At 45.1% G+C, this 15175-nt stretch overlaps 1 protein-coding gene across 8 annotated transcripts in view; it reads left to right on the top strand.

Moving 5' to 3' along the window:
- The window catches only part of GLI2 (GLI family zinc finger 2), a 204853-nt gene that overhangs the window by 153363 nt on the left and 36315 nt on the right, over positions 1-15175 (top strand). For all 8 annotated transcript variants that reach the window (XM_068195421.1, XM_068195423.1, XM_068195422.1 and 5 more), the window contains 2 exons: positions 11100-11302; positions 12983-13174. In XM_068195421.1, the coding sequence (XP_068051522.1) occupies positions 11100-11302; positions 12983-13174 (395 nt within the window). The remainder of the gene's footprint in view (positions 1-11099; positions 11303-12982; positions 13175-15175) is intronic.

The raw sequence follows: 15175 nt of genomic DNA, 5'->3' as shown, positions 1-15175 counted from the left end.
TCCATCTGTATGGTCTCCCTTTGTAGACACAATTTTATAACTTAATTTCCCTACCAAAACATCAGTGTTTACTTAGTAAGAAATCTGTTCTTTGTCAGCTTAAAACAGTGATTTCTTTATTACCACTCTGCGCAAGGAATGACGGCACAGAGTTGGCACTGAGGCAAGTCTGGTTGAGTCTACAGCGTTGTAATGGAAACAGGGTGAACTGAGGGTCAAGTATAATGGGATTTGTATACAGAAATGTGTCTGCATAAGGAATAGCTGCATGAGATAAGAGAATGAAAGATGAGGCCCACAGGTCTCCCTTTGCATGGTATTGGGAAGGAGGTATTGCTGTAGGGACACAGGAGAAGAGGTTACCTCTGCGCCAGCATAGCAAAGTTCCCTAAATCACATGTGCCTGCTCCTGCACCAGCTGATGTTGGTGGGTGTAGGATGGAGTGGGGCAGTCATCAGGGATTACTCTAAGAATGTTTTGTATGTAATTTTTACTGATTTTGGGAAGCATAGGGTCAGTGAGGGGTTTTCAAACTATTACAGTCTGTGGCCTCCCTAAAAAATTCCTAGCAGAGTTGTTAAACATAGTATCGTGAATTTGGCCTGAATAACAAGAGATTTGCAGAGATTTTTTGCTGTCTTTCACAGCCCCTAAAGGAGATTTTAGTGTTTCCCAGGGGTTTTGCAAACCACAGGTTGAAAAGCACTAGTGCAAACTTTCAGCAGTAAACAGCTGGGGAACATCAGATCCCTACTCCTTCCCTGATAAATGTGTTATATTTTCCTACGCCATTTAAAAACTGAAAGAACAGGAGAGCAGCTGCAGTCAATGACACCAGTGGATCTGGGAGCAAAGGAGTTTTGCAAGGAAGGTTTTTTGGGTGGTTATGTGGCAGATGAGATATGAAACACCTCATCTTTTCTTACCATGAGATGATGACTTGGGGGGTGGGGGAAGCATCCTGGCTCTTTTGAAGTATGTTCAAGTTGTACAGTGCGGTGAGCAGGGCTGGGACTTTGCCATGGGACTGTTTATTGCTTTTACTTTCTCCTGCCATAGAGCCTTTCTCAGTCTTACATTGCAGGCTAGATCTACATTGCAGTTAGAGAAATGCCAGTTTTTGCAGGCAGTTGGAGAGAAACACTGCTTTCTCTGAATTTTTTTTGCTTAATTTTTCCCTATGCAAAATTAAACCCTAGCGGAATGCTGTCCAGATTTTAAAAAAATATTTATGTCTCATTCATGTTCATTTTCTTTCTAATGTTAAAACAGCAAATAGAAGGAAAAAAAAAGTGATAGGTTAAAAAGAAGAAATTAATGTTGAAGTGCTGATTTATTGTTAATTCTCTTATTTTGTATAGAAAACTCCAGATACTTCAAGAGAAAAGCTTGTTTGGAATAAAAAGGGTTTATTCCCTACAGTCATATCAGTGAAAAACTTTTACCTAGTTCTGCTCTTCACCATATAATTGCTTGCTTTTCAGCATTCTCGTTGCAAAGCAAAGGCTGGTTAGATCAGCCAGTCTGCTGGATCAGATCTTACATTACATCTTGAGCTCTTTGAGTGCCATTAGCATTTCCTTTTAGAAGTGAAGAAATATTGACAGTTTGGTAGGTTATCTCGCATTTTACTGCACGTTAGGGCACTTCAAAGTCTTTATGTAGTGATGGGAACTGTCATGAAGTAGATGTGAAAAGGGCCTTTGGTCCAACTAAACCTGTCAGCAAAAAGATTTAGGGCAGATGGTTATTATTAGAAATCAATGTATTTATTATATATTGTTCAGGAATGTTTCCCTTTGGAGGTTACTGTGAGTACTGTTGCTGTTTAAAATGTGTCAAATGTCAGTAAAATTAATTCCTGCAGAAAACCCAGGGAGCCCCAACCAAAAGCTTTGTTATTATGGGAAGGCATGTCTCTTACTCCTTTGTGCTGTGATGCACCAGAGGCAGGTACACACACAGCACACCAGCAGAATGCCTGGCATGTGTCTGTGTGTGTGAGATGTATTTCTGTGCAGCTGTCACAATCACCTTTATGTACTGACGGAGCTCCTCTGTCTGCTGTGTCTGGAAAGGCTCTGTAGAGATCTGTGCTGTACCTGTTCCCATTTTGTTATATTCCCCTTTGTAAACTATGGGGTTTGGTTGCTTACAGTTAGTTACAGCAGCTTACTGCTGCTTAGGGCAAGTGTGTCATTTTTCTAAGGCTTGAACACCAGTGATTTTCCCCTGTACTTTAGAAAAGAGAAGCAGGACATTTCAGAGTTTTGTAGTTAATTGGTTGTAGGTTTTCCTTCCTTGGTGTCTTGTTTAGCTATAGATTTTAAGTTATAGGACCTTGGATTATGGGAAGAGGACATTCCCAACAGAAAAGGAGCATATTAGCAGAAACATTAATGCTGGAAGTCGTTGTCCTGGAACAAAGATTCATTTTCCATTCACCCCGTGATTTACAGCACATTCCAACCAAGTGATTTGGCTATGGTCTTCTGGCATAACATTGTTTGCCCTTTCCCTGACATTTTGCATATAAAGAAAAGTTATGAGCTTCTTGGGCATTCAAGGTACCAGGAAATGCAGGAGTCTTACCTAATTTGTTAACATGAAATTATAGATGTCAGACACAGACTCTGTTAGTTAACGTTGGTTAGAGTAATGCTGCAGCCAGTTGATTGTATTACAGTCATGATGAAGAGGAATGGTCTTTTTTTGCTTTTCTGGGATATGACAGGTATGGAGCCAAGGCAGATTTAAAGTGTAATGAATGAATAAGCATTTTTTGTGGTTTGCCTGACTCTTCCATGAGCCCCGTTGCTGTGGTGTTGCTGCCACTGTCTTTCTCTCTCCTCAGTGGGTTAGTGCTGGCATAACATGGAAACAGACTTTTCCAAAGTAGTATAGGAATTGTCTTTTAAATGCTAAACCCTTCCGTAGCACTTGAATGTTATAACCTTTTAAGGGAGAGAAGCCTCCACCCAAAAGTAGCATAGGAAGAAGACACTGGGCAGGGATTCAAAAACTCAGATTTCTTCCCCACAAACATGCACTTCCATTTGTTTTCCCAAGCCCAACTTCTTCACAGCTACAAGCAAAGTATTCACTTGAAAGTGCTAATATTCTCAACATGTGTCCCAAGGGAAAACAATGAGATGCAGAGAAATGGCTGTGTCACATCCGACACATCTCTCTAACACCCATTTCCCACATCCCCACACCAGGGTTGACTCCTCTCAGATCTCCCTCAGCTCTGCCATCAGGATCTGGTCTGCGTCTACACCTCTCCCCATCTTTTTCCCCACTGATTCCTACCTCGCTTGCTCCTTCAATCAGCCATGCCTCTGCCCAGCCTTCATCCCCTCCCCACCCTGACCTTGCAGCATTTTGACACCCCAACTCTCAAAATCTGTGGCTACTGGAATCAAGTTCTCCTGCCTGGTGGTTTCGCCCTGAAGCTCACATGCCTCTGGGTTTGCACTGCTCCTTAGGTTGGCTTCCTTTCACTGGCTCCTACATCCATGCTTTCCTTCATGCCTTTTCTCTCACTTTTCTTCCTTCTCTCCCCCTCAGCTACCTTCCTTGAAGTTCCCCTTCTTAAAATACGCTTCTTCTCTGAAGGCTTTCATCATTAATCTCTCAAGAAGCTATCTTAGAGCCTCATCTGCTGTGCTTTGATTTATTAGTTGTGCAGTTTTTTTGGTAAGTATCTCACAAGAACTGAGCTGGTCATCCTTCTACCTCCATTCCTAAAGGAAAGCTTGTGTGAAAAGGTGAGCTTTCAGAACTTAAATTAAAAGATCATGTAAGTAAGATAATTAGATTAAAAAAAGGATATTAGGATCTGAAACAGAATGTTTACTTGCTTTGATGTGCTTTTGGAACATATGTCTGCACAGTGGGTTGTGTGGCTGATTAAGTATAAAACAATCAGAGAAAAAATCACCACTATTAAGCTTAAATCAAAGATCTCTCCCTAAGACACTAATTTGATTTGGGTTTCAAGGTCTCGTATCAACTCCAATTTCTACCTTTGATGTCTTGCTTCTTTGTGTGTCGTATAATGGAGGGCAACCTTACTTATAAAAATTTGTGGTTTTCTTCCATTTTAAAAGCAGATATTGTTATTGTTGTTGTGTTGCAGTTGTGACTACAAATGTCAGCCAATACTAGACTCTTGTGGTAAATGCAGCACAAATGCAATGAGAAACCATATGTGGTCAGGAGAGTTTTTAATCTGAGAACCAATTTCTGTGCTCAGGCTCCCAACTTTGCTCTCTCCAAAAGTTGCCCCTGACCCCACTGAGGCGGGCAACAACCTGTGAGCTTAAAAATGTTGTTAACTTATGGTGGAACTTAGATGAAAAAAGGTTTCATTCTCTAAACCAAAACACTTCTGATTTCATTACTAAAAAATAATATATATCAGGTGAAATCAAATAGGTTGTTTGATTTGTTGTTGGGTTTAGATATTTTAGATATAGGATTGAAGTCAGATATGTTTGAATATGGAATCATCTTTCAAAAGGAAAAATGAAAGACGTTTACCACCGTTTTTTTCCACTTTTGTAACAAAAAATTCTTTTACTTACCCAGAGCAAGTATTTTAAATTACTCACATGCCAGAAGTAGCTTGAAGTCTAAGGGATAGGGAAAAAATAATGCAAAGAAATTGTACCTGCCTTAGATTATGATACTGTGTAGATGAAAAACATAGGAGTTGTGTAGGAGACCTGTTCTTGTTGCTCTTCCCATTGGTGGCAGAGTTTTCTTTGATTTCAGTAGTACAAGATTAGACTTTAGGCATGACAACTACCATTGCCAATGGATGTGGAGGGGGATTTTCATAGTGTCTACCTAAATCCTTCTCAAAGTGCTGCCCAAACCACAAATTCACAAATAAGGGATTTCATATTCAGAGTTTTTTATCTGTTAAGGCCCATTGGAATTATCACAGTTACCTGATCTGACATCTGCAACACTGATTGCATAGGATTCCCCTCTTTAATTTCTACAGTGGGAGAAATTAATATTAGAACTCCAAACTTTGCTGTGCACTTAAAGCTCATCTTTAAAAAAAAAATCTCATTTTGCTGTACAGTGTTGTTACAAAGCTGAATTTACCAAGTCCATCCATAAACCCATCTAATGGGAACTTACCCTTGTTGACAAAAATATATTTTAAATTTTTATTTAAAGTTTTATTATTACAAACCTTTTATTATTATTATTTTTATGCTTCCTTTTTTGCTCAAAGACATGTTTTAGGGGAAAAGAGAAAATACGAACTGCATGAAGCATGCCCATTAAATTTCTGCAGAAAAGCCATAACAATTTTTGTTCAGATTCACAATCTCTATAACATCTTATAAGTGAGAGCATTAACTGCTGAATTAGCCATGGTAGCTCTGATTTTCTATATATTCCTCTTTGTGAGTATGAAAAAAAATTATTAACCTTATTTTAGAGCTGAGAAGATACAGGGGAAAAAATATTACTTCTGCTGTGCATCCCGATGGAGTGGGGGCTGGGAGGTAGCAGTGATGTCTCTGGAGTCCCCACTCGATCTCTTTGTAGAGGGACACAGAGGCTGGCTCTCCAAGTTGATAGTCTTATATTCGATCATCAGGTCACTTTACTGGGTAATTATCAACTTGTTGCAGTGCTGGGAGAGCTGGGAAGAGCGAGTGATTCCCCATCGCCTCATTACCAGGCTGCCCTGCGCTCCCTGGAGCGGCTGGAGGGACAGGCGGCTGCGAGGCAGCTCTGCGCCGCTCCTGTGGCACATCCTCTGCTCTCCGAGCTGAAAAAACGGCAGGGAGGGAAAACTTTGTGAATGATCAAATGCCATGTGAATTTGATAGTCGTGGCCCAGGTTTGACCTCTGGAAGTTACCTTGTTTTGAGGGACCTCGTGGGGTTTGATCCTCAGGGTACCGCACAACTGTTGCGACCTCTCGCCCTTCCTGTTGTAAGGGACTTTAAATCAGAAATAAACAGAGGTGAAGCTGAGGGGCTGGTGAGAGCTGTTTAGACTGAATCATTTAGCATGAATCCTGGGGCACTTTAGGTTTCCTGTTGAATACAGCTTTGGCATCCCATCCATACAGTGTCTACCATGAGAGCAGTTCATTTTCCAGTCGTCTGTACGGCTTTCCTCCATCTCCTTCAGACAAAGGTGTTGTTCTGGGTACACAGGACTTGGAAAAACAGGCTAGGAAGTTTTATGTAAAACAAAACAAAAGGACGTTTGGGGGTTTAAAAGTGGGGTTTAAAAATGACTGTTAGCTTTAAAAGTGCTTTTTTTAATAGCAAAAATCTACCAGAGTATGATACCCCTCCCCATGAGTAGTTCTGTTCCTTGTTTCTATGTCTGCTTAGCAGCTATGCATTTCTTTATTGTAGAGCAAAACAATTGCCCTCAAGTGTCCATATTCCATTAAGCATATGGAAAAGTATTCAGCCCTTTGTTTTCTGCAGAATGAATTTATTTGTCACATAAGTATTAATTTAAACTAGTCATGGAACATTAGTGCTTAGTAATTGTCCACATTTTTCTGGGGTTTATTTAACTGATGGAGATTATTTCAGAAATGTGCAACTTCTTTAACTGTTACATTCATAGCGGAGTGCCCCTTGCAGAGGCTGCAGGCTCACAGCAGTGGCAAAATGTTGCCTCATCTCCATCACACAAGATTTTAGAACTGCTGATGTATGTACACTGAAGGAGAGTGGGAAAAAGTCACTCCAATGCTTTTCATAACAGCCAGCACTGATTTTACCAGTTCCTGAGGTTTTCCCTTCCCAGGAGCCCAGCCCAGTTCCTCAGAGAGGATGCTGCTCCTCTGCCATGGGACCACAAGGCTTCTTTCTCAGCACTGCATCCAGCAGCAGCATCAAAGACAAGCACCTACCAGGCTCCAAGGCACATACAAGAGAATGGTGCTCTGCCTCACTGAAAACCATGGGCTGAGGTTTCTTTGCCTCAGTTTTAAAAGGAAACTGCCAGTTCCTTCCCCCAGACTTTGGGATGAGACTGCAGAGCTTCAGATGAGCTGTCACTCCTTTCAGCAAAACCCAAGAGGCAAGAAAATTAAGTAGATCTCTTTTCCCCAGTGAAGGACTGTTACGAAGTGACCAGCTCCTGGGAAACCACCAGAAGTCTCCCAGTGTCCCACAGGCAGTGTGTATCATGTCTCAGATGCTGGTATCTCTCCTTTTGCTGATTGTGTTTCTCTGCTGTCAAGTGTTACCACAGTTCTGCTCTACAGGCTGAAGCCAGGTAAATTGTGCCAGGATTTCTGCTCTCCCAGAGGGGTCATCCACTACACTGGTAAAGACCTGCTCTGTAAAGCCTTTAGTAGCTTGTATGCCCCCAGCACCACCATGAGGCCCTGCAGCCCTTAGGTGGCATCAGGTAATGTCTCCCACACCTCAGTGTCTCCCTCTGTTAAAGAGCAGCAAAGGAAAAGCCTCTCCTGGGTGGAGGAGGAAATGAATCCAGGCTCATGTGCTTCGTCAGAGATGCAAATTGCTCTGCAAATCCTGAGCATTAATTATAGAGCCTGGGCTTCTCGCTGGAGCCATGGGGAAAACAGGCCCCTGGCTCACATTAAATTTAATGGTGTTTGGACACCCAATTCCCTTAGCCTATTTGAAAACCAGAATCCCACTTTCTCCAGATATATATGTGGTCAGGTGAAATCCCTTATCCCAATGCAGACAGCAACATTTTACAGCATTGTGTTCAGCAAAGCCGGGAGCTCTCCCTCAGGTGGTGGGGTGTTTTCCGTGTGCCATCTGTGGGATCCAGGGAAGAAACAGGGAGTGACATAGTTAGCAGAGGTCTGGACAGAGAGCTCTGTGGACAGGCTTAAGAACGCAGCTTTGGCACCATGGTTTCATTGCACGGGCTGGTTCACCACACCAAGCTGATGGCTGTCCCACTGCAGGACCTGGGGCATGGGCATGGAGAGCCCTGCATGCCCTGGATGTGAGCTGGACATGGGGACAGGGCTGCCTTCCTCCAGCACTGATTCATCTCTCCTCCAGTGCCTCCAAAGAGCATTATGTGATGGTTCTCCTCTGCAAGGAGCAGACCTGTGAGGATACAGCTGCCTTTCACTGTGTAGTTGCAGTGGCAATGTGATGGCTCTGTGTGGGATGAGATAAGAAATAATGCAGTTGGGAAAAAAGTGGGGAAAAAATCAAACCTTTGGGGAGTTAGGAGCAGAGGATGCCCCTGGCTGAGTGAGTTGTTCCTGGTAGCCAGCTCCTGGAAGCCACGTTATTTTGTGACATGCTGCACTGTGGGATGTTGTTTTGCTAGAATTGTAGGTGTACAACAGTGAGAGGTGATCCCTGCCTGGGAGGGCTCACAGAAGCCAGACTTTGATGGGAGTATGGCTGTCCTAGTCCTCAGACAGACCAGGGAGCAAGGACAGGCTTTAAGAGCCATAAGGAGCTGCCTACTCTCTAGCCCAGTCTTTGTGCACAGGGCCAAACTCATGTTCAAACACCAGCTGTGTTTCCAGCTGCATGCATTTTGGGGAAATTCTTGATCTTTTTCCCAGTGTTACCTCTTTGTTCAGGGTGGAGTTTTCCTATTCTGAGGGACTCCAGCATTTCTGCCTAATTTAGCACAGAGAAAATGAACAGCAAACCCTTCATATTGTTATACGCATTTTAGATGTCGGCCTCACAGTTTGATCAGCAGAGGCTCCAAAGGCTCGTAAACCTGGTAATACATAGTTCCAGGACTGCATCAAAGAAGTTCACAACCCTTTTGGGAGAAGCTGTGAGTACTGATGAAAGAGGGAACTTATTGTATATGTAAGAAAACCTCTTTCATGGCTTATGTATTAAGGCAGGCTCTGTGGCCCAGGGAAGATTGGGGCTGCTTTTAATTTACATCGCCCCTCACTTATATTAAGTCTTCGTCAGAAGAAAAATTAGTCAGATGTTTTCTTAATGACATCATTTTTTTTAATCCTGTTTCATTTTTTCCAGATGAGGCAGTGGAGATTATTAGAAATGAATTGAAACTAAATCTGGAACAGAGACTTTGATTCACTTCTCCCTCCTCCCCGGTAGAAATAAATTGGTCGGCTCCGTGCTCGGATGCCTTTATTAGCAGCCTCGACAGAAACCAGCCCCAGCGGCCTCGGCTGCAGCTTCCTGAGCTCGCCGCCACCACGGCTGACGTCATGGCGAGAGGCACCAGGGAGTGACTTTGGTCACCCCATAATTTTGGTAATGGAAGGCCATGGCAACACAGGTGGGGAAGTTATGAGGTCTGAAATAGCCATGCCATCATCAGTTCGTCTTTCAGTGTCACGAAAGAAAACAGGGTTGATGCTGGTGGGTGTTTCTCTGGCAAAACCCCGGCCTGGGTCTCACGAGCCACCTGTTTTGGTGGCTGTGCATCTCCACAAAGCCTTTCTGTATGACAGGTTTTCACTGCCTGGTATTTCACACCACTGAGCCACAGAGTGCATTGCTACAGGAAAGTACTTTGAACTATAAATATTTCAGAAGACATTTAATTTACTACCCATCAGCAGAAAGTGTTCAAAAAGCCACAAGGTTTACTAATTTATCAGAAAGACAGAGAAACACACAGAAGATCAAACAAAGACAAACATGCTCGTTAAATTGCTGAATAAGTCTGCAAAGCTTATATTACATTTCTATGTGGTTTTGTTGATATGCAAGTATTACAAATAAATTAAAATGCACCTGAACTGTTGATAAGGCAGGGTGGGACTGAGATCCTGAGGTGCTGGTGGCATGTCGAAACTGCTCAGACCTTCATGTTTGTGGTTGTCTGAGCATGGAAACAGATCTTCCATGCACTCACTAATGGCATATTTGAATAGTCTTAGTGAAGGGCCTTTGTAATATCCTCCCTTAGATCAGCCCACGTCCCAAAGCCCTGACCTCCAAATCCCTGTTGTCTTCTGTGCTCAGGGTGCAGTCCCATGGGGTGCACATCCATCTCCCTCAGCTTTGCCAGAGCACCCAGTCAGGGACAAATGCTGTCCCTGCTGTGACCTGTGTGTTAACACCAGCTCTGCTTCCAGCAGTCTGTGAATACAGAGAGAGCTAATACAAAGCAGATTTTGCTCTTTTGTTTTGCCTAATGACAGCTCTGCTTCCTTTGGTGTCTAGCTCAGATTTTCTGCTTCTCAGGTCAGGGTGAGTAACTTTTTCTCCTTTGCACCCTCTGTGGTTTGTCTAAGAGGCTGGAGGGTACAGCAGGGCACGTGTCTGGGAGAAGTCTGCAGACTTTCTCTTCCATCCTTGTTCACCCTTCAAAAAACTCCTTAAGCACTGAAACATGCATGTGATGTTTTTTTCTTACCTGCTGAATCCCTCAGTATTTACTGACTTTATTCTCAGGTAGCACTTGGCCTGGGGAAGATCTGAGGGATTTAAGAGAGGCGGCCCCCAGAAAGCATGCAGTAAAACATCTCATGAACTTTTGCCCTCTGAACCGTACCACCAGCCTGTCAAGGAGGTTTGTGCTGGCCATGATGGATGCAGGAGGTGGGGCTGCTGCACCAGCACGGGCCAAGCCACACATGCTGGGCTGAGCAAAGCGCAGCTCAAGATCACATAAGTTCTCCTTGCAATATTTCCATCCTTGCACGCACTGCCCTGTCTAGGGCTTTCTGCACATGGCAGCACTAGACATCTGGATATCCAGGGGCAGTGAGGAACTTGCAAACCCCATGTTTGCCTCAAATATCGTTGTGTGGGTAACCTCCCTGTGCAAGGAGATGGGGTGGAATCTTCTCTAGCACAGGGTGTGTTCCATGCCTCCTCTGTATGCAGGCACTGCCTAAAGCAGCTCATGCCCCTTTCCACAGCAGCCCAGTTGGGGTGAGCCACCTTGCACAAATACATATTTAGTGCAGTACTGGTGCATGTCTACAGGAAGCTTGGGAGCTTCAGACTCTGCGTATGCCAAGAAGAGAAGATTGTCCCTCTGTGTGCCTGAACTCCTCTCTTGTGGGTGAAGGTGACAGAGAAGGGTGGCAAGCAGTTGTGCGTGCTCTAGGTGGCTATGAGTGACAGCGTATCTCTGTTTTCCTTCCCAGGCCTCCTCCTCTGAGCGGCAGCCCTGTTATCTCTGACATCTCCCTCATCCGCCTGTCTCCGCACCCCGCCGGGCCTGGCGAGTCGCCCTTCAGCCCCCCTCACCCCTACGTGGCACCCCACATGGAGCACTACCTCCGCTCTGTGCACAGCAGCCCCACGCTCTCCGTCATCTCTGCTGCCAGGGGCCTCAGTCCTGCCGACGGTAAGGCACTGTGCTACTGCTACTGCAGCGATTTTGTAGCTCACCAGGACTGAAATTCCCTAAAACCCGGGGATTTACAGCTGCAAAGGCTCCGCAGCTGCTCTCTGAAGTGGGAGAGCTGTCTCTTTTTCTTTTTGTTGTTTTTTTTTTCCCATTTAACTACACATTTGTTTTGCATCATCGCACTGAGAAAGCAGAGCGTGAGAATAGCTATTACTGCTGGATCATATTATAAATATTTTGCTTAAAGTACGTTCCTTTCTGCAGCCCTCTCTTTCTTTCTTAGGAGCTTCCCTGTTCTTATGTCTCTACTGGGACCCAGCTTTCCCCAGAGAGGGTCACAGTTGTTCTGGCTGCCTGGCCTGGCTGAGACCGATGTTACAGAGGAGACAACGCCAGCTGGGTTATCCCCTGTTGGCTTTGTGTCTGGGGTCAGTGTGGCTGCTGAGTGAAGGCGAGGGGCCATACTTTCTTCCTCCTTACTCCTGAGCTGCTCTGCAGCAACCTTCAGGGAAGGAGAGGATATGTGGGGAGTTGGTGCTGGGTGCTGGCAGAGGTGATCATGCTCTCTGAGCCCTATCAAACCTCATGTTGGGGAGCTGGGGACAAAGACATCCAACAGAGAAAGGGGAAAATGCACAACACTGCTTTCACTTGGCAAGGTGTAAGTCATGCCTTACTTCATCAGGAGAGCTTCATTACACAGTTGCAGGTGGCTGGCTCAGTGCCCAGGGAATAGCTGGGGACCTGGTCTCTGCATGCCCAGCAAACCCCCACCTCAGCTCCCAGGCTGCTGCAGGGGCCAGCGGCCCTTCAACACTGCAAAGCAAAGTGCACCAGAGAGCAGCAAGGCCCCTGGATTAGTGTCTGGCAGCATAAAACTGTCTTGTATGGCTAAAACAACATCACTATAGTGATGGGGACAGGCATATGTCTTCTTCTTCCCTCCCCTTAAAACGTCATTGGAACTCTCAGGCACCCACCAGAGAGAGTCTGATGGCTTGTGTGTGTTCTGCCCTGTCCTCTCCTTCCAAAACCAGTTTCATTGTTTGCTGTGGAAGAAAGGCATTGCATTTTGGGTTGCTTTTCTTTTCCTCCTTTTTTTTTTTTTTTTTTTTCCTTGTTTAAGGTGGTGGTAAATAAGTTAATGGGGCAAGCGGGTGGGGAGGCAGGTTTGAAAAATTACAGCTGGGAGAAAGTGAGTGTAATTGGCTTTGGCAGCCAAAATGGTTTTATGCTGCCAGACACTAAACCTAGTTCTATGCATTAGACCTTGGCTTTAATTTCCTCACGCTGCTATCGGGAACTGGGCTGCATTTGTCTTTCCTTCCTAATAGGCAGGGATGTTAATGCTGACAGGGTTACTGCTGTCGGCAGCCTGGGCCCTCTCCCCCCCTCCCAGGGGTGCTGGCTGCGTCCGAACGGGAGGATTATTAGAAGGGGGAACGAGGGATTGTTTATAAATTTGCGGAAATGGAGGAATGCAGAGGCCCCAGCCTGGTCTCCTTTGTCCACAGAAGCACGCCCAAGCGCACGTCACGCGCGCCCTATGCGGAGCCGTGTGGCTGGGGCTGGCGGGGGGCGCGGGGGGAGCCGGGGCCGCCAACGTCAGCTCCAAGGTCTAACACTGCAGTGGGAACCTTCTCCCCATGTTTCTCTCCTCGCCTGCGGCTCCAACAGTGGCTCATGAGCACCTGAAGGAACGAGGCCTCTTCGGGCTGCCACCGCCACCACCAGGAGCCAACCCTGCTGACTACTACCACCAAATGACACTGATGGCCGGCCACCCAAACCCCTATGGGGACCTCCTCATGCAGGGCGGGGGAGCAGCCAGTACAGCCCACCTCCACGATTACCTCAGCCCTGTTGATGGTGAGTAGCAGCTTGGGTTCTTTCTGGCACGGCTGAAATTTTGGGATAGATGGATGGGACTGCCCTCCAGGTGGAGGTTGCTGAATGTGGTCACTCTGCCCTGCTGGGACTTTTGGGTGCTGCACTATAATTTTTGACTTAAAAGGTCACCTCCTTCCATATATATATATAAAGTACACATAACCTAAAATAGATACATCTTGCTCTCTTAGGGAGGATGGCATGGCTGCAGCATGGGTAGGAGATGGGCTGGTCCTGCAAGCTGGCCATTGCTGCTGTCCAGCTGCATTGACCATGGGTGACCAGAGTGAGCCTGGGGACAAGCTACATCTCTAGCTTCCCATCCCACCCTGTGTTTTGCCTGCTTGGTGTCTGGGGTGAAGTTGGGCCATGTGCATGCAAAGCTGGGCTAGGCACAGTGGACATCTCATGTTGGTTGGGACCTCTCAGGTCCACAAGGAAAGAAAATATCTGAATGGGCAGACACAGTGGAAAGAATAAAATATTACTTTGAGCAAGGAAATTAAAAAAAAACCAGAAATGTGGTATTTGTGATAGCATTGTGTGTTATAAACCTAGAAAGCTCTCTCTCCTGGCTACATGAAGAAGAAATAGAATCATGTTAGGCACTGCAGTGCTGAGTCACCCCTGTGGCCTGACTGCTGCCCTGGGAAGAGTCTATCTGGAAGCATATATGAGGTCCAAATGATTTTTAGAGCTGTTAGAAATGTCTTTCCCTTCACTTCATGCTGCATCTTGCAAGAACTGGGGCTGTACAGATATTACAGAGGGCAGTTTGGGGATTATTTCTGCTGCAAGAAGAAGAAAGCTCAACTTTCAGATTCAGTGTCTGTTTCCTGGAATGTCTTTGGATTTGCCTGTGGACCATTACAATTTTTGCAGTGGAGATCTGCATCATTTCATTACCGCTTCAAAGTTTCTGTTGTTGAGCTTTTAAGATGAAAGACTTTATGGTCTTGCTGCTTCATAAAGTGACTGGTTTAGAATGATAAAAGCTGTTCTGGCTTTTCAGAGATGGGAGTTTACAGATACTTCTAATGGAAAAACAGTTTCTCATCTGTGGCTGCTGTGGAAGTTTTACCTGAACAGCCATTTTGTGCTGGCAGTTCCTAGATTAATTTGGAACCTGGATCCCAGTCTGAGAGGGAGAGCAAAAGCTCCTTGGTACCATCTGCCTTCTAACACCCAAAATATATCCCAGGCTTCTCTGCTACAAAGCAGCTGGTCAGTAAGACTGCTCTGTATTCTCTTGCAAGAGTTAATGCCTGTGGTTATAGCAGATGGGTGCAAACAAGCCCTGCCAAGTTCTCCTCAGGCTCATGAACAAGACTCCTTCCTCCTTGCCTCCTTATTAGTCCATCTCTGACCAGCAGTGCCTCACTGAAGTGCCAGATAAACAGCCAGTGAGGGAAGCAAACACAACTGTTTTCATGGTGGTACAGGCTGGCTCCCAGCACACCAAGATGCTCATCCTCTGGTTTGCTGAAGATCAATCTTTATCTGAGGTACTGAGATACTCCCCTTGGCAGAAGACTCATACTGTTTGCCTGCTCCTGAAAACAGCTCTACGGTGAATCGTGTATCAAAGGTCTCCGTTTCATGCAGCCAAGCTCATAACCATGATTCACTGCAGAGCCAGGGCTCACCAAGAATTTATTACAATCTTATGGAAAAGCTTTGTTGGTTATTAACTGGAAAGCCTTTTCTGGGTCTTCACGTGTTCTGCATGAGATGGAAACCTTCAAACATTACGAGAATGTGGCACAAGACACTACTTCTTAAGAATGTATAAAGGAGCACCAGTCCACTACCAGTCTATATGCCTGGGTTTATCCATCACCCAAAGAGAGAATTATACATTATTAAAGCAGAGAGTAAAATGGATGGCTCTGAAATGCTTGATGAGGAGACAGTGTCTCCTTCTCTTTTTAGAAAGTTATTTCAAAAATTTAAATCAGCAGGGCCTAAGTAAATAGTTGA

This window comes from Anomalospiza imberbis, chromosome 7 (genome assembly GCF_031753505.1).
Source record: "Anomalospiza imberbis isolate Cuckoo-Finch-1a 21T00152 chromosome 7, ASM3175350v1, whole genome shotgun sequence".
NCBI classification, from domain to species: domain Eukaryota; kingdom Metazoa; phylum Chordata; class Aves; order Passeriformes; family Viduidae; genus Anomalospiza; species Anomalospiza imberbis.
Note: the sequence above shows the minus strand (reverse complement) of the source record. Positions and strands in the feature narration are given on the sequence as shown.